This window comes from Symphodus melops (assembly GCF_947650265.1).
Source record: "Symphodus melops genome assembly, chromosome: 4".
Classification (NCBI taxonomy): Eukaryota; Metazoa; Chordata; class Actinopteri; order Labriformes; family Labridae; genus Symphodus; species Symphodus melops.
The window spans coordinates 2,317,947-2,342,799 of NC_136694.1; the positions used below are offsets into that span (position 1 = coordinate 2,317,947).

At 43.7% G+C, this 24,853-nt stretch overlaps 2 protein-coding genes across 4 annotated transcripts in view; one reads left to right on the top strand and one right to left on the bottom strand.

Moving 5' to 3' along the window:
* Positions 1–14,026, top strand: LOC306822716 (calcium/calmodulin-dependent protein kinase type 1D-like). Its single transcript, XM_079341892.1, has 13 exons — positions 1–40; positions 2,679–2,790; positions 7,252–7,377; positions 8,881–8,955; positions 9,154–9,292; positions 9,790–9,913; positions 10,178–10,253; positions 10,399–10,511; positions 11,233–11,311; positions 11,732–11,819; positions 11,952–12,196; positions 12,905–13,001; positions 13,091–14,026. Exons 2-12 carry the CDS (start codon positions 2,705–2,707, stop codon positions 12,966–12,968), a joined length of 1,215 nt encoding a protein of 404 aa, XP_079198018.1. The 5' UTR covers positions 1–40; positions 2,679–2,704; the 3' UTR covers positions 12,969–13,001; positions 13,091–14,026.
* Positions 13,898–24,853, bottom strand: part of lamb3 (laminin subunit beta 3) — a 16,008-nt gene continuing 5,052 nt past the window's right edge. For all 3 annotated transcript variants that reach the window (XM_079341875.1, XM_079341874.1, XM_079341873.1), the window contains 20 exons: positions 22,941–23,055; positions 21,768–21,841; positions 21,322–21,513; positions 21,148–21,211; positions 20,883–21,061; positions 20,524–20,644; positions 19,950–20,138; positions 19,698–19,853; positions 19,361–19,554; positions 19,048–19,144; positions 18,503–18,872; positions 18,176–18,336; positions 17,827–18,038; positions 17,537–17,743; positions 17,297–17,441; positions 16,975–17,182; positions 16,677–16,818; positions 16,412–16,588; positions 15,676–15,826; positions 13,898–15,126 (listed from right to left, as the gene is read on the bottom strand). In XM_079341875.1, coding sequence (XP_079198001.1) covers positions 14,987–15,126; positions 15,676–15,826; positions 16,412–16,588; positions 16,677–16,818; positions 16,975–17,182; positions 17,297–17,441; positions 17,537–17,743; positions 17,827–18,038; positions 18,176–18,336; positions 18,503–18,872; positions 19,048–19,144; positions 19,361–19,554; positions 19,698–19,853; positions 19,950–20,138; positions 20,524–20,644; positions 20,883–21,061; positions 21,148–21,211; positions 21,322–21,513; positions 21,768–21,841; positions 22,941–23,055 — 3,294 coding nt within the window. In that variant the 3' untranslated portion in view covers positions 13,898–14,986. The remainder of the gene's footprint in view (positions 15,127–15,675; positions 15,827–16,411; positions 16,589–16,676; positions 16,819–16,974; positions 17,183–17,296; positions 17,442–17,536; positions 17,744–17,826; positions 18,039–18,175; positions 18,337–18,502; positions 18,873–19,047; positions 19,145–19,360; positions 19,555–19,697; positions 19,854–19,949; positions 20,139–20,523; positions 20,645–20,882; positions 21,062–21,147; positions 21,212–21,321; positions 21,514–21,767; positions 21,842–22,940; positions 23,056–24,853) is intronic.

Consider the following 24,853-nt stretch of genomic DNA (forward strand, 5'->3'; position numbering starts at 1 on the left):
AAGGATACCTCAGCTCAACCAGCTCTCCACCGCTCCTCAGGTAAAGAACATCAAACTACCTTTATTTTTTAACATGTCGCTCTTTAGTTTCAGACATTATTATTGTTGGCATGTTGAAGCTGTATGAACGTGTTTGTCTTTGTTCAGATGGATTTTCTCTCTTTGTGAGTTTAAGATGTTAAAAAAAGGCTCGACCTCTCCCTCTGCTGCACTCTCCTCTCCTCAGATTATATCCTTCAGGACGACTTCTTAAAAGTCTCATGTTGTGCTATCCTCATATTCATGCATTTAACACTGCAGCAGAGGTGGATATGTTTCTGATTTTGGGATCACTTAAGGGACAAAGACGGCTTAAAAAAACCCCTCAGAAGCAGATTTGTTTATGTACTTAGACTGTTTGATTCAGAGGTGCTTAATTTGAACTTTGTTTCCTTTTCATGTAAACGTCTCACCTATTTTGAAGGGTTTTCAAAACAAATCAATAATTGCCACTGATGGACAATTAATGTTAAAATGGAGACAGTACTGGTAGCCTATTCCATTGAAGGAACTGTACAAGTTGAATATCTGTTGTCTTAAAACTGTGGCAATGGGCAGTGTGTGAAAAAGATGTGAAAAGACATCTTAGTTAAAACCTGTTAATGGGTTTTCCTCCTGTTAGGAAATGGACTGAGGTCACTTGAGAATGTGTCCTGATGATCTTAACTGGCTAAAAACTAAATTAGAGAAAGGTGCCAATGGTTTCCTGAGTCTGTAATGAATGTCATAAATGTTTAAAATCACTTTAAACCTGATGTGGTTTTTTACCTGTCTCTGGACAGCCAGAGTTCATCGACCCGTCAAGGCCAAGATTAGAAAATGACCCAGTTTTGTGTCCTGTTAAAGACTCGCCTGCTAATCTGTTCCCACAGCAGACTCAAGGAAGGAGTACATGAGACGAGAAGGAGGGAGGGAGTGCTGCAGATTAGCTAACACAGGCCTTTAACTCACTAATCCGCTGCTTTTCTGAGTCTTGTGTAACTGATAGGTACAAACGGGCTTTAGCCTGCCGAGCGAGGGCTGACCTCAGTCGTGAACATGCTACTGTTTATGTAACCAGAAGAGGAAGGGAAACGTCTTTAAGGGTACACAGAGGAAAGTGAGGTTCAGAAAACGTTCCCTCTGGGATCACTGGGGTTCAGGCCGTGGCCAGGATTAAAGAAAAGCTGAGACCATCGGACCAGAACGTATAAAATCGACTTCTCTGTTTCCATAAAGTTACACTAACAGTACTGCTCATTACCAATTTCTCTCCAAACAAGTTTTCTGAAGCCTTTTTTTGCACTTTTGAAAACTAGATATGAGACTTTTTAGACCAACAATGTTAGAGGGGAAAAAATAAAATCAGATACCGATATATCAGCCGCCATCTTTCTTAGATCTCTGATGACTTGAAAGCAGCAGATGCTGAGAAACAAATAAGCCAGAACATGTTTTTTCAGATATATTTTTGGGACCTTTTCAGATATGGGACAGGGGAGAGAGGTGAAAATCAGGGAGAGAGAAAGTGTGGGGAATGATCAGGTCAGATTCGAAACCACAGTCTCCGCACATGGGAGGTGTGCACCAAACACTACGCTTCTATTTAACCTTCCTTTAACCAGGAAATCCAATTTTCCAGTGCATCCAGGCTCCGACAGTCAACAGCAGATACAAACAAATACATCATCAAAGACACAAATGACACATTGAAACAGAAAATGTTTGAGCAGATGGTCAGGGAGAGCATCTACAGCCAGATGTTTCCGCCTCCAATCATTACACATCCTCTTAAAAATCATCCAATGAGAGCGGCTCGTTAAGTCTGAGCTTAATATGTGAGTCAGAGGCTGAGATCAGCACTGAACAGGATCTAACAAACCACACGACACATGGCAGAGGCCGGAGGAGCTACATTTTACATACAAAATTGTGTCTTGTCCAAGAAACAATTTGAGACCTGAAATAAAATGAGAAATTAGAAAAAGAAAGGAAATGCTCACTTTAAGACTCTGGAAGTGTGAGGGAAACAACGAGTGCAAGGATAATCACCACATTTAGATCATTCTGCCGCTACTGGAGACTTCCCTCTCATGAAAGACAAATCCGTGATTTAATTGAACCCTTAAAGGGGACTTATTCTCTGCCTTCTTCACCTTTTCAAACAGTCCCCCTGTGCTCGAAATGAAACATCTGTGCTGTGCTTTGGTCCAAATACAACACGAATCAAGCAGCAGAGGAGGTTTGTGAGCCTGTAGAAACCAGCTCTCTCTGAACGCTCCGTTTTGGTGTGTGTCTCTTTAAATGCAATAAGCCCCGCCCCCTGAGTTTTCCCCGTAGACATCACTCCTCTGTAGCGAGAATAAAAATGGCGGACCTGCACTAAAGTTTTGCTCTAGGCTGGAGGTGGAGTCCATGGGTGGAAATCCAAGGGGAGGGGATTTTTATAACCAGAATCCCACTGTGACATCACAAAGAGAGCACATTAGAAACGGAGCATTTTTCTCTGTCAGACTTCTGCAGATGACAAACAAAGGAGTGGAGGGATTTATTTCACGTGTTTTGAGTCTGTAGATACTCAGGCTACCCAAATAGAAGTGGATTTTTATTTCTATACGTCCCCTTTAAGGAATGTTAATCATTTGTCGTGTTTTCCTCAGGAGTCTACGGCAACGTCAGAGCCGAGATGGGGCGGAAAGAGATTATCTGCAGCTGGAAGAAAAGCACGAGTAACATCAAGGATGTGTTTGAGTTCTTGGGGAAGATGGGATCGTAAGTACCGATGATGAAAAGACAGACATGAGAAAGTGTGTGTGTGTGTTTAAGAAGAGAAGGACTTACTCTGCATACAAGTGTCACGTTTTACTGAAGGCCATCTTCAGCTTGGAAGGTTTTCAATAACTTGAAGATAATTGCAAAACAGTGGTGCATTTAGAGACACTCAGTTTGTAATTCCAGACAAAAATGCTCCATGGAGAACAAATTAAGGGAAGAATCTTCTATTGGAAAAGTGAGATTGAAGAATTGATTTCATTATTGAGTTTACTTCAGCACCATTTCCACCAAGCAGCCCGGTTCAGGTCAGCTGTGCCGTCTGATCCTCCGGGTGGCCTTTTGTTTTTCTCTGACAGTTCTCACAGGAGTATTGGTTTTCTTATTCCAGCTCCTCTTTCTGAGAACGACTTCATTTCCACCTAGCGATCCACTTCAGTGTGTTTTGGTACGGTATGCATTATATTGGCATTTCACAGTCAAATTGTGGGAACGGTACCAAAAAAAAAAAAAAAGATCCGTACCATCCTGCTTTTTTAATACCCTTCGTTTATTTAACCAGAAACAAAAACTCATTGAGATTTAAAATCTCTTTTTTTATGAGTGTCCTGGACAAAACAAGCAGCCAACAATACAAACAAAAATAAATCTACAAGTAATTAAAAGACACAAAAAACAGATCTGAGCAGCAAATGTTTGTCAGGTTCGTCCACCAACATATCATGGAGAACATCTACAGCCAGACGTCTCTGCCTTCAAGTCATTTAACTTCCTCTTAAAAACGTCCAACGAGAAAGTTTGTTATGTTTCATCAGCTTCATTTTGTAATTTGTTCCAAGTAAAGGAAGCAGCAAATTTAAACGCCTATTTTTTCCGAGCTCCATTCTGACTTTTGGAACAGACAATAATCCCCTTCTGATGGGGAGCCAAGACTATCGATTCCACCCTGAAGGCTGCTGATTGGCTGAAAAATCGGCACTCGCCAGGCTAATCTGTGGAGAAGAAAGCAAGATCAGGGTTTACTTTACCAAACTGACCCAAACAAGACCGCTTAACAGAACCTATTTTAAGACTGTTGAGGCACACTTTGGACTGTTGTGTCATGGCGTGCGTGTCAAATGTGGTCACACTGTTAGCTGCTGGTGCGGCGCCTTTTCGTCTTTATAGGTGCGAGGAGGATGTCGCGGCAGGAAGTCAAATCAGAGAGAAAAGAGAGCATGAATTGTCTGTAACTTCTGTTTTTTAAGTCAAGCGACGGACTTGAACCCACGTCAGACGCTTCCTATGATCTGAGCTTTTTTGCTTTTTGAAGGTGAAGCATCAGATGTTTAGCACCGTGTGCACCAATACAAAACTTTCCATCATGGCCGATCCCTCGCCTTCCCCTTCCTAAACTGGTTTAAAAGGATTTACATGTCACTCACACAGATTCACGCTCCACATCTCTGCACAACGGGGCGCAGACCTGCCTTTTGATTTTTAGCTCTCATCGTAGGTTACTTATAATCATTCCACACCCCTTCGTGTTCCTGCAGGTTTTACCACCACAACCTTCATGGCCTCATATTGTTCACTTCTCCTGGGCTCCTCACGTCCCTGAAGAAGACGTTTCATGATTTTAATATCTGTATGAAGGAATCGTTAAAAAAGGAAGGCTTGACATTGTGTATATCCTGCCGTCTGTGTTGTTGGAATAAAAACAGAATATTGTCTTATTCAGCTTCAAATTTTACTTTGGGAGATTTTGCAAGAAACGTCAACCTGCCAAAAAAACCCACAACACTGGAAATCAATCCTGAGCGGTGCACTGAGGAGGAGCTCCAGTCACGTTAACTAGCAGTGATTAAAGGCAGCCAGCTGGGCTCCGTCCAGCACGGATCAAAACAAAGCACGGACGCTTCAGAGGCAATTCGGAAAGACTTAGTGGCGCTTATTGAGGAGAGGAGAGTTCCTGAGGATGACTTAACATAGCAGATCGGTTTCCTGGTTGAAAGTGCGACTGTCACTGGTTTAGGCTGGGCTGCGTACCACCACCGTACTGGCCTGCTGTCCCTCCTGGTGATCAGTATCAGGAGCACTGATCAGTGACTTGAATGATTTAGTCAGCTGCACAAAAAGAAGCCCCTGTGCTTTTTAACACATGTATTTATCTTATTTAAGTTCAGAGGGCTGTGACTCAACACGGTGAGGTTAATCGTTTCATTCGCTCGCTGAGATGTTGTTTTGTCAATGGAGCCTCTCACTCTGTCTGTGTAATTCAGTCAGAGCTGATCCTGCTAATCAGGGACGTGACATCTTTAAGTGTTTGGAGACAGTCACACAGTGCTGAAAATGTCCAAACTACATGATGTGATTTAAACTAATCAACAGAAATCTGGGAGGGTCAGTAATCCAGTTTGTATGTCTTTTATCTCGAGTGTGAAATCTGAAAAGATTTTTCTCCTCAAATTGAGAAGATCAGTATGAAGTCAAAGTAATTTGAGGTTTCTCCATCACGTAGAGAAAAGTATTCACCTCAGCTTTATCTCACTGATCAGTCAGTACGATGGCCTGCAAAGTGTGTGTGTGTGTGTGTGTGTGTGTGTGTGTGTGTGTGTGTTAACCGAAGGTGTTGCTTACACAGCCAAAGCTACTTAAAGTTCTCTGTCTTTGACTGGCTGTGAATGTGTGTGTGCATGTGTGCGTGTGCATGAGAAGGTTTCTGGGAACTGACGTCAGTCAGCAGTGAGCGCAGGAACATCCTAGCACCACTTCGTTAAAGGATTAAGAGTCTGACTGTCTATATTGGTGTGTGGGAGTGCTGGATGAAGTGTGTGTGTGTGTGTGTGTGTGTGATATAAGCAGGTACAGGTGTGTGTTAGCACAAGAAACAGACTTATTTACATCTGTTGCTTTACTGTATATAAATGCAGGTCGGTATTCAGTTTTTAAAATCATTTCATGAGCTCGTGTTTGTCACAGGATGCTTCCATTGTTTTTCTGTTCTGCAGAGTTTCAAAATAAAACATAAATCACGCACTTATGATCCATAAAGACTTTTAAATCAGAAAATGTTGTCCTGCTTTTTAAACGATGAATAGCTTGTGAATAATCAGTTTTAACTATAAATGAAATGCAAAGCTTGAGATTAATTTATATTTTATTGAACAAGATTGCAAGATAAAAATAAACGTTTACCAAGGACGAAACAAATTACATAAATTTAGATTAATTTTTTTGAGATGCAAAACACTTTTTACGAGCGCTGAGATGTATCTACGAACTGGCAGGACACTTATACCAGTCACAAACAAATCTGGCTGGAAAGGGAATATACCAAAGGCTGGATCTTTGGATCACCATAAACTCTGTGTCACAAATTTTGTCTTCACGCCAAATCAAAGTAATCTCTCAGGTCACTTCTGCATCTGGTACATTCACTTTCCCACGCTGAGTGTGATGTGCCGCTTGTAAAGGTGTTTCATATCTTGTAAATCTTAAATATAGATTTGTTTTGTCCGTGGGTCAAAATGTTTCCCAGAAGGTCTCAAGCTTTGTAAAAAGGGTTTCACTCGTTGTAACTTTGGTTTGCACTTCCCAGCCACCGTAGATCTCCGTTCAAGATGCTTTTCCAGGACAAAATAAAGTTGCACAACAACACATGTAAGCCGGAGCACTCAGTGAGAGCCTAAAGAAAGACACACTGTGGTGAACCCGAACTAAGACTTCTCTGACCTGCGGAGGTCACACGGTGTTAAAGTGAAGAGTCTTTAACTGAAGGCTGTTTGGGATCAACATCAGTTTAAAAAAAAACACTCATAAGTCATGTATAAAATAAAGCCTGCATTAACAAATATAACACCAGTCTGATAAGAAACTGATGCAGTTCAGATTTTAAACCACGTTGGAGTTTTATTCATCTGAAAGATCAGAGTCTTGATGGTCTCTGCAATTTCTGTTTGTTTCATTTTCACCAGGATTAAAACTCGTTAAGATTAAAGATCGTCCTGTTCGAGACCGGCAGCTGAGACGCAGACAAATAGGATTAAGACACTTAATTATTCAACTTTAAAAGTCGCAAAATGACAAATCTAAACAGCAAGTGTTTGATGAGACACATCAGGGAGAACATCCTGCTCCAAATCACTGAACAGAGTAAAGGGAGCAGCAAACTTCAACCCAGCTCAGTTCTGAGCTCAGAAAAGGTCCTGAGGTCAAAGGTCACAAGTCCCTGTACTCGTCTGACTGATGGAGGTGAGAAGGTCTAAAGGAAGCTTTATAAAACATAAACACCAATCTGTTCCTGAATCTAATTTAAGCATCTCATGAAGTTTATAGTATCCTAGGGACCTAGGCCAACAAGTTAAGATTGAGCAGATACAGATACTCGTGTTTGAGCATCTCTGATACGTCACTATGAAAGCCGACTGATTCCATGTGTCTAACTTTAACGTTGTTGTTGTTGTTGTTGTTTGTGTGCAGGGGGACATTTTCAGACGTGTTCATGGTGAGAGAGAAGAAGACCGGCGAGCTGTACGCCCTGAAATGTCTGAAGAAGAAACATCTCACCCACAGCAATCTGGAAAACGAAATCAATGTCCTGAGAAGGTAAATAAACACACGTACACACACACACACACACACACACACACACACACACACACACAAGACTGGAGAACAGAGGGAAAGGAAATGTGGGAGGAGCCAGTTGGGGATGGCATGCACACGGTCTAATTTAAAGGCCCTGCAGGTGCATAACAGGTGAGGCCGGATTCAAACCCACAACCTCAGCGACAGGACTGCAGCCTCTGTCCACGGGGTGCGCGACATCACCAGAACTCCACAGAAGGACCACCGAGGTTTCAGTTCTCTAGTCGAGCTGCCCAACACGATGTTGAAGCTCTCACATCGGATCGTTTGGAAGCTGAGGGACTCGTCTGTGATCTGTGGTCGTGTAACCGCTGCTGCCTCTTCTCGATGGGTCTATTCTGAGTCTGTTCTGGCTCTCTGTCACATCTCCTGTTGAGCTAAATATATCAAATTAGGAGAGGCTTAATCCCGAGGTGCAGAACAAAGCGGTACAAGAATAGTTCCTGCTGCTCTCGCTGACCTGAACGAGCTGAAGTCATATTTATATCTTAAACTTATTTTTATCCTGGCTGAAGAAATTATTCCTTTATTTGTGTTTTTATTGATCTGATTGGTTGAGACGGCGCTCTCCTCTGTGCCCTGATTGGTGGAACCTCGAGCACTTTTATCATTTTTGTCAGGTTTAAGTCCGTTTTATAATCGTTGTCTGATGTGTCGCCCCTTGTTACATCAACTTTGTAATCGGTCTGTCGTCCTGGATGTCGATCTTGCTCGCTGCAAACAAATCAACCTAAAGGTACAAAAAGGTCACCTGAACCTAAACCTGAACTCAAACCTGAACCTGAACTCAAACCTGAACCTGAACTCAAACCTGAACCTGAACTCAAACCTGAACCTGAACTCAAACCTGAACCTGAACTCAAACCTGAACCTAAACCTGAACTCAAACCTGAACTTAAACCTGAACTCAAACCTGAACTCAAACCTGAACTCAAACCTGAACTTAAACCTGAACTTAAACCTGAACTCAAACCTGAACTCAAACCTCTACCTGAACTCAAACCTCAACCTGAACTCAAACCTCAACCTGAACTCAAACCTGAACCTGAACTCAAACCTGAACCTGAACCTGAACCTGAACCTAAACCTGAACCTGAACCTAAACCTGAACCTAAACCTGAACCTAAACCTGAACCTGAACCTGAGTGAACAGTGATTTAACACAGAAACAGAAAAAACAGAAAATGATCGATGTCTTTGGCGATGAATATCCATCGTGATATCTTGGTACTTTTGGAAGTACGTTAGCAGGATGTGATTCAGAGAGGATTTCTGAGAAGCCGGTCCTGGACTCTGTTGAGATGGAACGGAGGTGACGGAGAGTCGCATCGATCAAACTGAAACTGACAGCGAAGGAGAAAAGTTCAGTTCGATATGGTTGGCGGCCGAAACTGGTTGGTCAACAGCCTAAAGAGCGAACGACCTCACCTGATTCCTCAAACATCTTTATTTCTGTTTCAGGATAAAGCACGAGAACGTGATTGGACTGGAGGATTTCTACGAGAGCCGGACGCACTATTACCTGGTCATGCAACTGTAAGTGTGCTCTTCATCATCAAAAGATCAATATCACACAGTTTGTTTTGTTCGGGCATTATGTGCACGCATCTTTGCAAAATTCAGCTCGGCGTACAATCTGAGATCTGCACTAAATTTAAAATCTCTGAGAGTACGTTTGGAGGTAATGTTGGACGGCACTGATGATTTATGTTGTGTGTTTTTGTGTGTTTTCAGGGTTTCGGGAGGGGAACTGTTTGATCGCATTTTAGACAAGGGGGTTTACACCGAAAAGGACGCCAGCACGGTGATCCGACAGGTGCTGGAGGCCGTCAGCTACCTGCACGAAAACAGCATCGTACACAGAGACCTAAAGGTGACACAGAGAGAAAAACTAAACAAAACGCCTTTAATGTCATTATACAAATGTACAACGAAATGATTTGGCTTCACCTTAAAGTGCACATGCCTAAAAACAATAAACAACAGAAGAAGAATATAAAAAAGTATCTGTAATTAAGGTAAGATGGGCTATGTATGGTAATTCACAGGCAGCAGTCTAGTAAATTATGAATAGATATGCTGCCACAACAATCTGTTTCCTGTATTTAAGAAAAACTGACAAAAACTGACAACGTCAAATTCATCTGCAGAGTTTCTTCACTAAAACATCTCTGTTGAGTTTGTGCATTTTGTGCATCCTAAATAGGAAGATAACAAATAGATATGGGGTGCCTTGGATCGCCGTGGTATCGATATTGTCCGATCGTTTACTGCGGTGTCATATCTGAATTCTGCCATCGTTAGTACCCGAACACTGACTGAATGACTCATGGATATTGTCCTCTCTCTCTCTTTGTGCGTCTGTGGTAGCCTGAGAACCTGCTGTACTACAACACAGATGAGAATGCAAAGATCATGGTCAGTGACTTTGGGCTGTCTAAAACGTTGGAGCACGGCGTGATGTCGACCGCCTGCGGTACACCCGGATATGTCGGTGAGTAAACCCCGGATACGTGTGCATACTTTTACTTTCTCCTGCCTGCAACACCTGATGTCACACTGTAGCTTTAAAGCTTAAAATAAATTCATCTTGAATGTATACTCTAATCACAGAAAGGTGGTTTCATGTGGTTACCATAACAACGGTGCACAGTGCTGCTCTCCATTACGCTCTGTCATGCCGTGCTTGTTGATGTGTTTCGGCAGATTAGCTTGTTGTAACTTTTTTTAACGTTCCTCATTGTGTGTCCTTCTGCAGCCCCTGAGGTTTTGGCCCAGAGACCCTACAGCAAAACAGTCGACTGCTGGTCAATTGGAGTTATCACATACATCCTGTGAGTACTTTTTAAACGCTGGGTAGCAATCGGAGCATCTCCGTCCAATAATCCAAAACTTGATTTAATTTGTCAGTGTGAGGGATTTACGATATGTCTGGGGATTTTTTCCCGCTGAGTTCACTTTGCTGTTTCTGCGTTGCAGGCTCTGCGGCTACCCTCCGTTCTTTGAAGACAACGAGACTCGACTGTTTTCGAAGATCATGAGAGCCGAGTACGCCTTTCATTCACCCTTCTGGGACGACATCTCGGAGTCAGGTGCGACAACATCTGAGATACTTCATCAAAACAAGTGTCAGTCACTTTAAGGCATCGACTCCCTGCTGATTGGCTGTCTTGGTCCGAGTGGTACTAAGATTTGAGAGACTCTCCAACGTTTTAAATTTGGACTGCAGAACCCGTATCAAACGCTAGTGTCTCAGCTACGTATTGCTCCTTTAATGGTGACTATCATCCAACATAATGCCTTGTCTTAGCACCTTGGTGCAAGGTGTTAGTTTGGATTTCGGGATCATAACTAAAGGAGAACTTGCGTGTTGTTGGTGCAACAGGCTGCTGTCATGAAATGTGACCAATGAAGACTCATTACTTTAGCAAACCTCAGCGCACGCTAATTATAGATCAGGATTTGTTATCCTTTCGGCTTAACCTTATTCCAACTTGAATACCTGCTTACATCACCTCACCTCTTAAAGGCAGCCTTAGAGGTTTGACCTGCTTGGATTAGGTCAGATATGGTTACAGAGGATGATAAGAAGGGAAAGTACAGATCCTGCGTGCCTGAGGTATTAGCGTAGCATGGCAGTAAAGACTTCTTAACCTAAAGAGAACATGTAGGATAGATGTCTCCAGAGACCTGAGAAATAATAAAGGACAGAAACACCTCAGGTCTCTTTTCGTGCTGTTTGTGACTGAATGTGTCCGTGCGTAGAGGTCATACTGCTGGATTTCAATCAGTTGTTTCTGTTTGTTTCAACAGCCAAAGACTTCATCAGGAACATGATGGAGAAGAACCCGCAAAAACGCTTCCTGACAGAGCAGGCCCTCAGACACCCCTGGTTAGTATAAGATAAGATGCCCGAGGGGGGAAATTCGGATGTTGAAGCAACAATTTATAAATAAAAAAACTGAAAACAGAATAGAATAGTAACATAAACACAAACGTGAAAAATAGTACGAGTAGATATATACAGAAGATTTTGTGATTAGTGATGATTTAAAGTGACGTGTGTTCAGAGGTAAACAGAAGTATGATATAACAAAGTGTAATAAATACAATATTCAGTAAAATACTGCTGTGCAATGTGTAGAATATAAATAAATATAATAACACTAGTATGATAACAGTATACTATGCATCGTATATAATAAAGATATAAATATAGATCTGTCTTCGTTCCAGCCACCGACACAACAAACCAACACAATCTCTTTCTTCTTCTTTTCTAATTTAACTCGTATTGTTGACTCGTTTGCAGGATTGCTGAAAACGCAGCGAAGGACGTCGACATATATCAGTCGGTCTGTGAACAGCTGGAGAAGAACTTTGCCAAATCAAAGTGGAAGGTATTCAATAGCTTATTATGAGAGCAACTTAGATGTTAAGGTGTCTCTTTCCACATCCAAAACAGGAATGTCTAACGTTGTATTGGCAGCATCGGTACAGTTATCTTTTTTTTTTTGTGAATGACCCAACAGCAAGCGTTCAACGCGGCCTCAGCGATCAGTCACATGAAGAAACTGTCCCAGAGTGATTCCTCACCCTCACCTTGCTCCACGCCCGACATCCTTGACCAGTCGGCCTCCCAGGACGACATCGAGGTGCTGGAAACTTGCTTTGACGAGGTCGACGCCCTGGACCCCAACGGGAATCCTGTGGGACCGCGCAGTGATCTGAGAGACGAGGGCTCGAGAGAGGCCGATTCAGGGAGTGATGATTCTGGGTGAGAACTCACTGCTACAGGTTTTTACTGAGGCTAATTAAAGTTTAAATAACACCGCTGTGATTCAGATGAATAAGGTTCAATGGAGCGGTTGTTGTTTTTGTCTTCTCTGAGAGTTAGCGATCAAATAGTATCCTTGAAAACGTTAGCTATATTCTTTACCCCACATCTTAGTTTAGAATAAATATGAGTATGGACATGTGTTGGTTAAATAGAGAGATTGGTATTATCTGAAAAAAAAAAAAAATCAGTTACATATATGTTACTGAGAAAGAGGTGTGGTCCAAGAATGGCGCCTTGGGGTATCCCACAAATACATATACGGTAACACTTTATATTAAGGTACACCTGTTCACCTTTAATTAGTTGTATAACAAGGCCATGCAGAATAAAGTGTTAATAAAGACTTAATTATAATGCCTAATTAAGAGCCCATATGTTACTAATTTGCACGCTAATAAGCAACTAATTAATGGTGAATAGATGTACCTTAATATGAGGTGTTATCAAATATGCTGCATGTCCCCTGTCACAGGTGGGCTTTTAAACAGTAACAGATTATAATTATTAATAAAAAACATCTTCCAAACATCTGTTTCTTACACACAGTACAACTTTAAGCTTAATTAATCTTATGTCATTATATGTGTCATAATATTAATCGTATTATGTCATTTGAGTTAACCCTGGTTGTGTGCTATGTTGCAGTCTGACTGCTGTGGCTGAGAGTAAGGACCAGCAGCTCCAGTCTGGAGTGTGTTCTGTCATGTGATTGGCTGGCTGACCTGAGATAAACATCATACAGGTAAAGAGACAAACTAAATTTAGACGTCGAATATAAAAATGACATTTTTTTGGTTTTGTTTTTAACGCTCCCTCTCTCGTCTTTTTCAGTTAATCTCGGATTCCCCGGCACTCATCTGTCTTGGTACTGTAAGAAGGCGTTGAAATATCTGCGGCTCAGCTTTTTCATATCCGACCTACGTGGTTGTCCTCTGCACAGAAAAGCCCACCTTGGGTCTACACACACACACAGACTGTCTTTGTGCAGCGAACGCCACGTTTAACAGGAATTCACTTTCTTAAGAAGCGCTGTTCCAAAGATTTAACCCTTTTTTTCCCTCACAATATGCATTGTATATAACAGTGAACATGCTTACACCACCATATATACGCTCCATGTATTTATTTGTAATAGAGTTATCTGACATTGTTAATGTTAAAGCTAATTAAGTCTATTTTGGGATGTTTTTTTGAGATTGTCATGGCCGCACACTGTCATATGTACGCTCTGTTTTAAGATGTTTTATGTTTGTTGACTGCTTGAAACTGTGACATAATCTGGGGGATGGGAATTCTTTCTGTTTGTTCATGAGATTAAACTTTACTGTGAGGTGGGAGACGCTGACAGGCAGCGACAGGGCGCCTGCTGCTGCGTTTTTTTCCCCGTGATGCATCGTGCACACAAGCTGCTCTTTTGTTACCCAACTGAACTCATTAAGTGCCACAATCTGATGTGAAGATGCTGCAACACTGATGTCATGTATGAGTCTGAATTCACACATGTAGTGACAGATATGTGTGTGTGTGGGGGTTTTTTTTGTTTGGGAGGTGGGGTGGGGGGGGATGTGATATATTCTGCAAAAAGTGATTTCCAGCTTTGTGTTGTGTTGTGTGAACATCTGTGACAACGACGCAGGATTCAGGAAGTTTTGACAGGATTTTATTTAAATACTGTGGACTCTGCACAAACGACATAAGCAAATAAATAATGTAACATTCAGCCGCTCTGCACAACTAACAAATAAACATAACCTGGTGCAACATTCACAGTGTGTCGAGTCTTTGACGGGACGTGACAGAGTCCGAAGCCTTTGGTGGTATTTTTCCACATGTAATACTAAATCATAAAAACAACAGAGCAACGATACAACATCTCGAAGTTTGGATCCATATCTAAGGCTGCTTGAGCTGGTGATTCAAAAGGTGCTTTTAATGCTACATAAAGAAAGGAAAACAATTTCATCGTTTTGAATTTGGGATAAGTACGGGAAAAACGATGTTTACAGGAAAATATTTGTGTTCAGACTTTCCTCATTTCTTTGCATTAGCAGGATAGATTTGAAGCCTTTCTGCACATTTATGATTTTTGCAATAATATCAGTTCTATTTCGTTCTTCCTGACCACAAGGGGCAGATCTAAACACTGGGTAATATCAGTCTTGTGCACGCACAGGCTGAGTATTTAATATCAACAAAGTCATGTGACCTGGGGTGTCGCTTGATGTAGCTTACTGTCAGACGGCGTAAGAGACTACGTCACCTTTTAAAGGTTTATAAGGCAACATATTTTTGCTCCCTCTTTTCTTAATGGCACCAGGTACATTCTTGTTGTTTTCACACGTTCACAGGTTGATAACGCTGGTTTCTACATGATAATGACATAACGTACTTTATGTAAAGAGTTGGATTTTCATTTAATCTATTAAGGCTACGTGGGGAAAGAAAAAATAAATCTTTGCACGTTGGTTTTAAATATTCTCTGAAAATCTACAAAGAGACCTGGAAATGTAAATCTGTAAAGTCGAGGAGTTTTGATTTATGTCTCCCTGAACCTTTCTACGACTCAGTCCATGAAAACCGTTTCGCTATTTCTACATTTAAAAACAAACACGAGACAAGAGTTGCAATGTTCCAGAGAAGAGTTATAGCGCTAAAGAAAACACTTTTTTTTTCCAACAGCAGATGTTGTTGAAGGTTGGTGTGAAATGATGATTCATCGACTGACTCTCAGGCCACGCAGGTGCTCAGTTCTTTGGCTCTGTCGTTAAGTTTTGCCAACAGGTCTTTCAGCTTATCTTCCAGTCCTGTGAGGTTTTTTGACTTCTCGATGATCTTGTCCTGCAGGGCCCTCAGGGAATCTGCTTTACCTGGAAAAAAGACAGAGAGAGAGAGAGAGAGAGAGAGAGGGGTCAGTGAGTGACAAAAACCCATTCATGGACTCGTGAGAGTTATGAAATTCAATCAAAGCTTAAAGCTGATCACGATGCACGAGCTAATGCACCTGCAGCTAATGTGGATTTCTGACACACTTCATTATTTAGTTTAAGTAAATGTGTTCATGGCTCTTCATTTCATGTTTTTAACTTTAAATCAGTGTCTCAGTCTGTGATTTTCAACAACTAACGCCAAACAAGAGACGCCTGATAGCGCCCTCTGCTGCTTAAAAAAGATCATAGCAGTATATTTTTTTTCTTCATTGATTTAAATTGCTCCTTATTTTTCATGCTTTTTAATTATTTAGTGTTCACACGCAGCTCAAGAACACCAAGAATTAGTAAGATAAGAAAGAGGGAGATAAAAAGAAACCCTCAAACTGAGAAATCCAAAATAATAAAAACTATTCGACAGAGGGGCAGACAAAAGCAGATTAAGTGGAAATGTGACTCCTGCTGTGTTGAGTTTTTTTGCTGTTTTACCTTCCAGAGAGTCCAAAATGTCGTCCGTTGTGTTGGCCAGAAGTCCTGCGTCATTCTTCAGGTTGGTCAGTTCTTCCGTGACATCTCCAGGCGGAGCGCCGTCTGTCTTGTCCTTGAGACGTCCGAGCTGATCCTCCAACGTCGACAGGTCCTGCAAACACACATTTTCGTTAATCTGTGAAACCTCAAAGGCTTCGACGGCGTGAATTCATCCGACCTTAAAGAAATCATCACGCTACAAAAAGCTGTGATGCATTTTGTTTTAGAGTTTCGGTGGAAAAGATGGAGTCAAACTGGAGTTAGCCCCAAATGGCCCGAGGCGTTCTGAGCATGCTCCACAGTTCCTCGTCGGGTATTGAACCAGAAGTCAAACAGCGTAAATGAGGCACGACGGATGGCGTGCAGCTCATTTGCATCAAAATTGAAATCTGGAGTTTGTGAGAAATGCTCAACCAGTTTGCTGCTTGCTATACTGTTTTCTCGATTGTTTGCTGTGTGACATAACGTGCCAGCAGGTCCAACAATAACGAGCATGAAAAGGTGCATATTGCCACCACTTCCATTGATAGGTCCATTCCCGTTCTGTGACCGGAGGACAGGACAGCAGTCCAATTAAACATCCTAATGGAGCTGTAACTGTAACTCCACGCACACGAGCATGTCAACATACTGAGTGAAGCAGCTTTTTAATTGGCCCAGGTCTTCAGAACTGTCTCCAAACCAACAGGTCTCTCACCTCCTTTCCATCGTCGGCGTCCACCACCGCCTTGTCAGCGTCGTCCTGGGCTTCTTTGGCCTTCTTTCTCGCGTCGTCGAGCAGTTTTTTAATCTCGTCCAGCTGAGGTTTTATCGGCTTTATTTGAGCTTTTATATCGTCCAGTGTCTTCTCTGCTGGAGTCAGCTTGTCCTTAGTCTGCATGAAGAGAAGCACGTTGCAGCTCAGTGAAAGCGATGCAAGCAGAAGGTCACAATGGCATTGAACTGTTTTAAAGTCTTCCTACCTTGGTTATGGTGTCGTTCAGGTTGTCTATGTCGTCCATGCTGTCCTGCAATTTGTCCTCCAGGTCAGAAATGGAGTTCTCCACTGTGCCCAAACCTGACAGCAACCCGTCCACGTCATCCTTCACTCCCTGTGCTGTGTCCCTGTGGATATGAAAAAACATCTTTGAATACGTGTGGCGCTAAAAAGATCCACAGAGCAATCAGACATCAGAGAGGATGGAGGAGGACGGAGCGGCTCGACGATATTCAAGACGCACCGAGGCGTAGAAATCTGAATGCAATGGAAAGAGAGCACACCTGGCATCCTTGGCATCCTCCAGCAGTTTCTTGGCTTTGTCCAGCTGTGGCTGGGCGTCCTGCAACACGGACGTGCTGTCCGGAAGATTGTCCGCCAGATCCTTCAGCTCGTCCTGCTTCCTCTTCAGATCGGCGAAAATCGGAGGAAGTTTGGTTTTCAGGATCCAGTCGCTCACCTCCTTGATGTGTTTCGGGTTGGAGCTTGGGTCTGTGAAGATACACCCAAATGTTCAGGCTTATTTTCTTCAAATAAATCCATAAAAAAAAATTCTAAGAAGTAAACTTTCTTCATTAACCCGTTCTACACTAAAACGGCGTTTACCTGACAGGAAGTCTTTGAGCTCTTGCACGACGTCACGCGTCTCCTGCAAGTCTCCCTCTATGTCGTCTCGGGTCTTTTTCATCTTGTCGGACAGCTTCTCTGACGTTTCTCTCACCTGATTGGTCGTCTCCTGTGCATCCTGGAGCTGTAAAAAAAAAAAGATTGAAAAAGAAATAAGTAAAAGCTGCAGCTGGATGTTTGAAAGCGGTTGAATCAACACGGACGAGAGCGTGTTTTCACCTTCTCTGCAGCGTCGGTGATCTTCTCCGTCAGCTTGTTCAACTTGTCTTTCACGTCTTCGGCGTCGACGTCGGCCTTCTTGCCCAGAGGCAGAGCGCCCACGCACTTCTCGCCCTTCTTGCACGGCGGTGCGCCCTCCGGTGGGCACAAGTCGCCACCCTCACACTTCAGAGGGGTGCACGGCTCTGTGCGGTCACTCCCACACACCTGAAAAGACACAGCCAATGAACACAGGGTTTTTTTTTTTTTTTTTGGTGATTATCTCTGGCACATGGGTTTGTAAGATTTACCTGTTTGGCTACAGGAGTGAGGTCCGGTGAGGAGGCCATGCTCTGGTTCAGTTTGTTCAGGTCTTTGGTGTTGGCTGGCTGCACTTTGTTATACAGATCTTTGGTCTGGTCTCTGTTATCAGCCGACTCCTGCACCGTGTCTTCGGCGTCATCTGCTTTCGTCTCTGCGTCTGTCGACTCGTCGTAGGCGTCCTTGATCACTTTGAATGCGCCTGAACAGGACAGAAAGACTCGACGTAAGTATATTTTACGCTCCTAACAATTCAACATGTCTGTTAGAGGACAATGTTGACAGAATGACAGTGAATCCATGATTCATGTGTGTGACTAATGAGCCTGTGTTGCTGACCTGAATTGTCAGGACTGGTGGTATTGTCTAAGACTTTTTTCTTGTCTCTATATTCCACGTTGAGACGGTCCAGGAGAGCCTTAAGTTGTTCCAGCTCCGAGTCCAAACCAGGAGTTCTGGTCAGGGGGGGAAGGTCTTCATCAATCTTGTCCAACTGGTCCCTGTGAGACAAAAAAAAAAAAAAAAGCTTGTTATGCGTCTGAGAAAAAGAAAGTGGGAATCCATCTTGGAGAAATTAGACGCAAAAATGTCAGAGAAACATTTTTAACAACAATGAAAAGCTTTTCAAACAGGTGATTATTGTGGGGAGATTGAGTGGTCCCTCACCGGAGCTTGTCCAGTTCGGTCAGAGCATCATCGATCTGTTCGGCGCTGACGGGTGGCAGGATTAAGGAGTCCTTGATCTGGTTCAGACTGGTCTCCAGGGCACGGATACGGGACAGATAGTCTGCAGGATCAACCACGGGAGGAAGGGGGAAACCAGGAGAGAGTTTTTCCAAAGCTAAGCTGTAGTTCTTTCGCTGAGCGTCCAAGGTGAAGAAGCAGGAAGGACAGGTGTCACAGGAGGGGAACGAGTCACAGTGTCCTCTGCTGCACGAGTCACAGCGAGTCCCCGTGACGCCCGGCCGACACAGACAGGCTCCCGTCTTCTTGTCGCACATATCTGGAAGGGTTCCTTCAGGGTCGCACTTGCACACTGCGGAGGGAGGGGCAACGAGATCAGCGACCAACGGGAATAAGCCACGAAAATGACGAGCACACAACAAGCGAATTGAGGGATTACGACAACCATTCCCTCTTTCTGTGATGTAAGACGCAACGCTCTGTTTTATGACAATCAATGGAGGAGCGATCGCAGAAGGTTGACTTACCTTGACAGCCGACTAGAGGGTTTCCATACGAGTTGGCAGGACACGAGGTGCATGTTCTGCCTCCAAAGCGCGGCCTGCACTCACACTGACCCGTCACCTGGACAGAAATAAAGCAAAGTGATATCAGGGCTTTTTTTTTTTTTTTTTTTTACTGAGGATGAAAACACAAAATAAATCTGTGCATCAGAAATGTTTCTGTGTCCCCTTTTGTCTAAAACTTACGATGTTGTTTTGATGCTAAAAGCTAAATGCTCATCATTATGAGTGTGATGAGTTTGATGATTGTGTTACTTTCCTATCCCGGCCTTCTTACCTGGTCGCAGGTGCCGCCATAGGAGCGGGTGGGGTCACAGCCGCAGGGCTCACAGGGTCCTGACGGGGACGGCTTCCAGTAGCCTTTTGAGCAAACGTCACAGGTGCGTCCGTGGAAGTGAGGACGGCAGAGACACTGTCCGGTCAACGGGTCACAAGCGTCCGACAACGAGCCGCCTGCAGAACAGGAACACTCTGGAGAGCAAAGGTCACATGCAGGTTAGGAGAAGGTCGTCTTTGTTTTTCAGCAGTAACATAAAGAAGGTTTCATCTCGTAGCTTGGTGATAAAATGCGATTCATGTCCCAAAACATGCAGTCAGAGAGTTGGAGGACTCACTGGAGCAGCCCAGAGGGTTGAATTCACTCAGGCTGTAGTATCCTCTCTTACAGCGGTCACAGCGGGGTCCTTCAACGTTGGCTTTGCACAGGCAGGAGCCGGAGCTGTCGTCACACTGACCCCCGTTTATCGAGCCCTCGGCGCTGCAGATACAACCTGGAGGCAACACGAACATCACACGCTCATCAGACGTTGGATCAACATCAAATCCTTTTTTTTTTTTTGTGCACATTTTAGAAGCTCTCAACGTACGAATGCAGGCGTCGGGGCGGTCCATTCGGCTGCGGGGGTTCGGCTGGTATCCTGGGGCGCACTGGTCGCACTTCGGTCCTGTCGTGTGGTGCAAGCACGCCTCACACACACCTCCACTCCTCCGCCCGCTGGCCTCGTACACGGCCGGGTCGAAGTGACAGCGCTGGGCGTGGTTGTTACACTCACAGCCTAAAGGAGAGAAATCATCATGTATTGTTAGCCATGCATCTCTAAGTGTCGTTATACTTATTATTCTGTTTTGTCACATTTCTTTATTTGGGGATTTATTTTGTTTAAGAGAGCAGTCTGAAGCTGGGGGATAAACGTCACAAACCCCCTCCCACTCGCTCGAGGTGAAGTCTGCTGTGTTTTCTCATCAGGCTCACTTCGACTGTCTTTGGAAAATATACGAAGGAGCAGGCGGGAGAAAAATCGGCTGTTTGTGTTTACACCTGCAGCTCCTCCTGCAGCTATCAGGAGATTTTCAGGAGTTTTGTGTGTGTGTGTGTGTGAAGCTCCTCTGAGTCTTCCCATGAGGTGACGTGACAGCCTCAGGTGTGAGGGGAAGTCTTACGTTGGCAGGCATGAGGGTTGTTCTCCTCCGCGTGTCTCCAGGGCAGATCATTGTAGAGATCAGCACAACGCTCACAGTTCATACCGGCTGTGTTGTGCTGGCAGTCACACTGAGGATTTACCTGCAGAAGACACACATGCTCGTGAATAGAGGTTAAATGCATTCAGATGAAGGACTGTGGGGATAGGTCAGATACGTAACCGCACAATAAATTCAAGGGAGAAGAAAAAGTGCTCCCTGGTTCATGTAGCAGTGACCGCTGTCATCCAGGAAGTATATTTGTTGTGTACATCAGGAAAAAAGGTCAAATAACTTCTCCACAGCTGAATGTGAAACGTCTTGAACACGCGTGTACATACCTGGATACCGTAGCTGTAAGCCTCTGGCAGACATCTGTTGGCGTGTCCGTGGCACATGCAGCTGCCCATCACCCTCATGTCCTTCAGGGCGAAGAACTTACTGAGAGCTCTGCCTGGCAGACGAGGAACATCTCCGAGCTCCAGCAGCTTCACTCTGAGCCCGGTTATCCCTGACACGTCTGTAATGAGAGACAGCCGTCACTCAGACACCGGCTTGTTTCTAATGAGCACTCTCTCAGCATATTTCACGGCCGACATGGCTTACCTTCAATTTTTTGGCTGTTGGGAATTGGTACGTAAGCGTACTGCCGCAGAGGGCTGAACTGGAGCTGAGGAAGAGAAACAAACATGTCGTTTCTGTCTTTCCATCACAGACAGTAGAAAACTGGAGCGACTGAATTGAAGTTGAATTTTTTTTTTTAAACAGAGCTCCTCTTACTGTGTGGTCTTGGTAGGGGTTGTCTCCAGTAGGGGGCAGTGTGTAACAGTAGGTCTGGTCCAGGTCAACAGGACTTGCTGTCGGGATGCCAGGAAAAGAATTCCGACAGTCTTTAGCCAAGTACAGAGTAGGCTGCCACGTTTTGCCCTTGTCCTGAGTCCTCTCTATGACAAAGGCACTGGGACGAGGACCCTGCAGAGAGAGAGAGAGAGAGAGAGAGAGAGAGAGAGAGAGAGAGAGAGAGAGAGAGAGAGAGAGAGAGAGAGAGAGAGAGTTAAATAAATAAAATACTTCAGGTTTAAATGAGTATATATTGCAGGATGTAAGAGATGAGTTGTTTGTCACATTATTAAATCATATTGAAAAAAGAAGATGCATGTGCAGAGTCCTCCAAGCATCCACTGTCATATCTGTATAACAAAGGCATACAAGCAACCATGTCTCACCTTGAAACTGAGCACCAGGTTGTCGAGCTGAAACAGGTTGTCGAGGTCCAACTCGATAGTGACGGGTTCCACCTCTGCAAGACAAAAAAAAAAAGAAAGAAAACATTTATCATTCTCCAAAATAATCTTTGGACTAAGACTCATTGATTTGTTTGATCAGAGAAATACAGCAGTCATTTCAGGAAGATGTCCTTTGTGTATCATGTAGAGAGAGGGCGCTGTTGAGCTCTATTACAGATTACAGGGAGCCTTGATTTTGTGGACAACACAGCTCAGAGGAAGTGTAAAAAAGAATCAAGACGTTTACAGGAATCACAAAGACCAATTCTCCAGATGTACTCTGACTCTTCAACGAGCTGCAGGTCTTGTTTATTCTCCACAGGGAATATTTCACTGATATCTCATACGAGCAGAACGGGACAAATAAATGTTGTTCATGATGAGTCTCGTTCCAGGAACTAACTCTGACAATTTCTGCCAAATGGACAAAATGGACTGTTCTTGACCACTCCAAGTGTCTTTACATGCTGTCATATTCACTCACACTATTGTGCACTGATGGCAAAGGATGCTGTGTAAAGGGCCCATCAGTATATTGACATGTATTTATCCAAGTGTCATTTTTGAGAGTCACTGTCTCTAGTCTGTCTACAAATTCCCTCAGTGATGAGAAAAGTCCATCCTCTCCGTCTTCAGCCTGCTCCACTTTTCAGAAAATGTGTGCTCAAACAGGCCGTTTGGAGATGTTCCCTTCATGACATCACAAAGGGCAGTAGCCCCTCCCCCAAGTGGGTGACACTCCCACAGCTAGGTGTTTGTTCTGCGCTCTGAGTCTGCCTTTTCACCGTAAACAATAGGACATGGAGCCAGAAAGCAGCGAGTACACCCGAGCCCTTCCAGAGAGGGGGCGTGGTCAGACACAGCTCATTTACATATTTAAAGCTACAGACACAGAAACAGCCTGTTCTGAGCAGGGCTGAAATAGAGGGGTTTATAGATATGATCAAATACAGGATCAGAGTGGATTTACAACAACACACTTCACACACATGTTGAAGAGGAGCTCTCAGACTTATTTAACCTGGTTGAAGCGGAGGATCATTTTGTTTCTTTCTGGTTCTTTCTTAGTGTCGTTCTCTTTCTGAACCTTTCTGTCTTTGTATCTCTCCCTACCTTTCTTGGACTGCCACCATCTGTCTTGTCCCGATGTAGCGAGTACATCCTTCAGGGTGTGGGCCAGTGGACCATCTGGGTTCCTGGAGTCGCAGGGGCAACACTTCATCCTCCTCTGTAAAGAGAAAAAAAAACAATCCCAAATCAGGTCTAATGGTACATTTGATTTCATTTACTGGTGTTGATGTGAAGTTACGTCACTGCAGTTTCCTGAAACTGACCATGGACCTAAGGCCAACTTCTAAATCTGTCTCTTTGCCCCGTCTCTGAGTCAGGTAGATAAGCGGACTCACTGGCAGGTTAAAATGATGGACAGAGAGACAAATCAATAATGGTCTGATTATATCTTCAGGGTTGTGAAATGAACACAATTTGATCGAGCTGGTCAACAACACGGGGAACTTTACCCAAATTTCACAAAGACCAAAGTTTGAATCATTTCATGCTTTTATTTAGATTTCATTTTCGTTCAAACAACAGAGCTTGACTTGGAGTTAAAATTCATGGACAAAAACTGCTCCCTCGGGACGCTGTCGGCGCAGCGGCTAGTGCACGCGTCCTATTTATGGAGGTTATAGTCCACAACGCGGGTGGCCTAGATTTAAATCCAACCTGTGGCTACTTTCCCGCACGTCACTCACGTCCCCTCTCTCTCTCTCCCTGGTTTTTGTCTCGATCCACGGTCCTATTTCTCCAATAAAGGCACAAAAAGACCAAAAATAAATCTTGCACAGCTCCAATTTGACCTTTTACACTGAATAAAAAGATTCTAATGAATTTCACTCGTTTGAAAAAAAGAAAGAAATAATAAGGAAATAATCGTGGCCCAAGAATCTGTCGAATCCACTTTAGACTTTATTAATAAATGTGAGCAGATAAAGTCAAACATTTCCCTTATTTTTAGTAATTGAGCTGTTTTTCTTCTACTTAGGCCACCTTGGTTGTTTTTAGAAAGGCGAACGCACCGACAGCTGGTGTGCCCTCTACGCTGGGTCCTCTGGACGTTTCTGCCACCTTGCCACACAGAACCGTGGCTGCTCTCCCATTAGGGGAAAGTTCACTCCAGTTTACTCTTCGACAATTTGGCCTGGAAAAAAGTTTACTTTCCAGCTACGTGTCTCAAACAAGTGACAACCGCCTGGGTGAGAAGAACAGAGCCAGTGTGGAACAAATGCAGTTCTTCAAATGGCCACTTGAGGCTTGCTCAAAAAGCGAGTCAATCCAGATAGAGCCACGAGTTATTTGCAGTTTTTGGTTCCTGCAGGTCTGTAACTTGCACATGCACATATAGAACTTGGCGTTTTGCATGAATGCACACACATGCATATTAGCAGCTGCTATCTACAGTTAGCTTGTTGAAAATGCATGAAGGGACAGTCTCCAAAGTCTGGCAGCCGGACGTCTCAACATCTCCCCTTTTGATGCTGGTGGCACATTTTATTCACCTGACCAGTACTGCCTTCAACAACATACATGCAGCAGGTGCCAGTCAGCCTTTCTCTGTATCCTGGGACTTTCCACTCATCCACCATTAACCCCATGAGACTGTTCTGGTTGGAGACACTGCACGAGATTTTGACGTCCCACTGCAAGTTTCTGATACATCAACCCTAGCTGTTCAGCATGTTTTACAAATATAAAGGACAACATCCATCCTTCACCTCTGTAGCCTTTCATGCAGGTTGAGCAAAGGTATTATTGTTTTGGGACTGAGCACATCCCATCAAAGATGGACGTTGGGTTAAGATTTATTCTGCATCGTGTTCAACCTCTCTGGTGAATTCAGCCTATAGTTGTTTTTTTAAAGGTACACATCAGCATTTTCCAATGTGTGGGCAAGGACGTCCCTCATATTCAGCTTTCTGTTTTGACCCACAAGGACCATTTGGATGAACAACTTCCTGTGCTTTCTT

Excerpts from the sequence above, each read along its gene's own strand:
- LOC306822716 (XM_079341892.1), top strand. The coding sequence starts at position 2,705 with ATGGGGCGGAAAGAGATTATCTGCAGCTGGAAGAAAAGCACGAGTAAC. Across the intron at positions 2,791-7,251 it reads TTCTTGGGGAAGATGGGATC|GGGGACATTTTCAGACGTGT; the intron begins GTAAGTACCGAT and ends GTTTGTGTGCAG. Across the intron at positions 12,197-12,904 it reads TCAGGGAGTGATGATTCTGG|TCTGACTGCTGTGGCTGAGA; the intron begins GTGAGAACTCAC and ends GCTATGTTGCAG.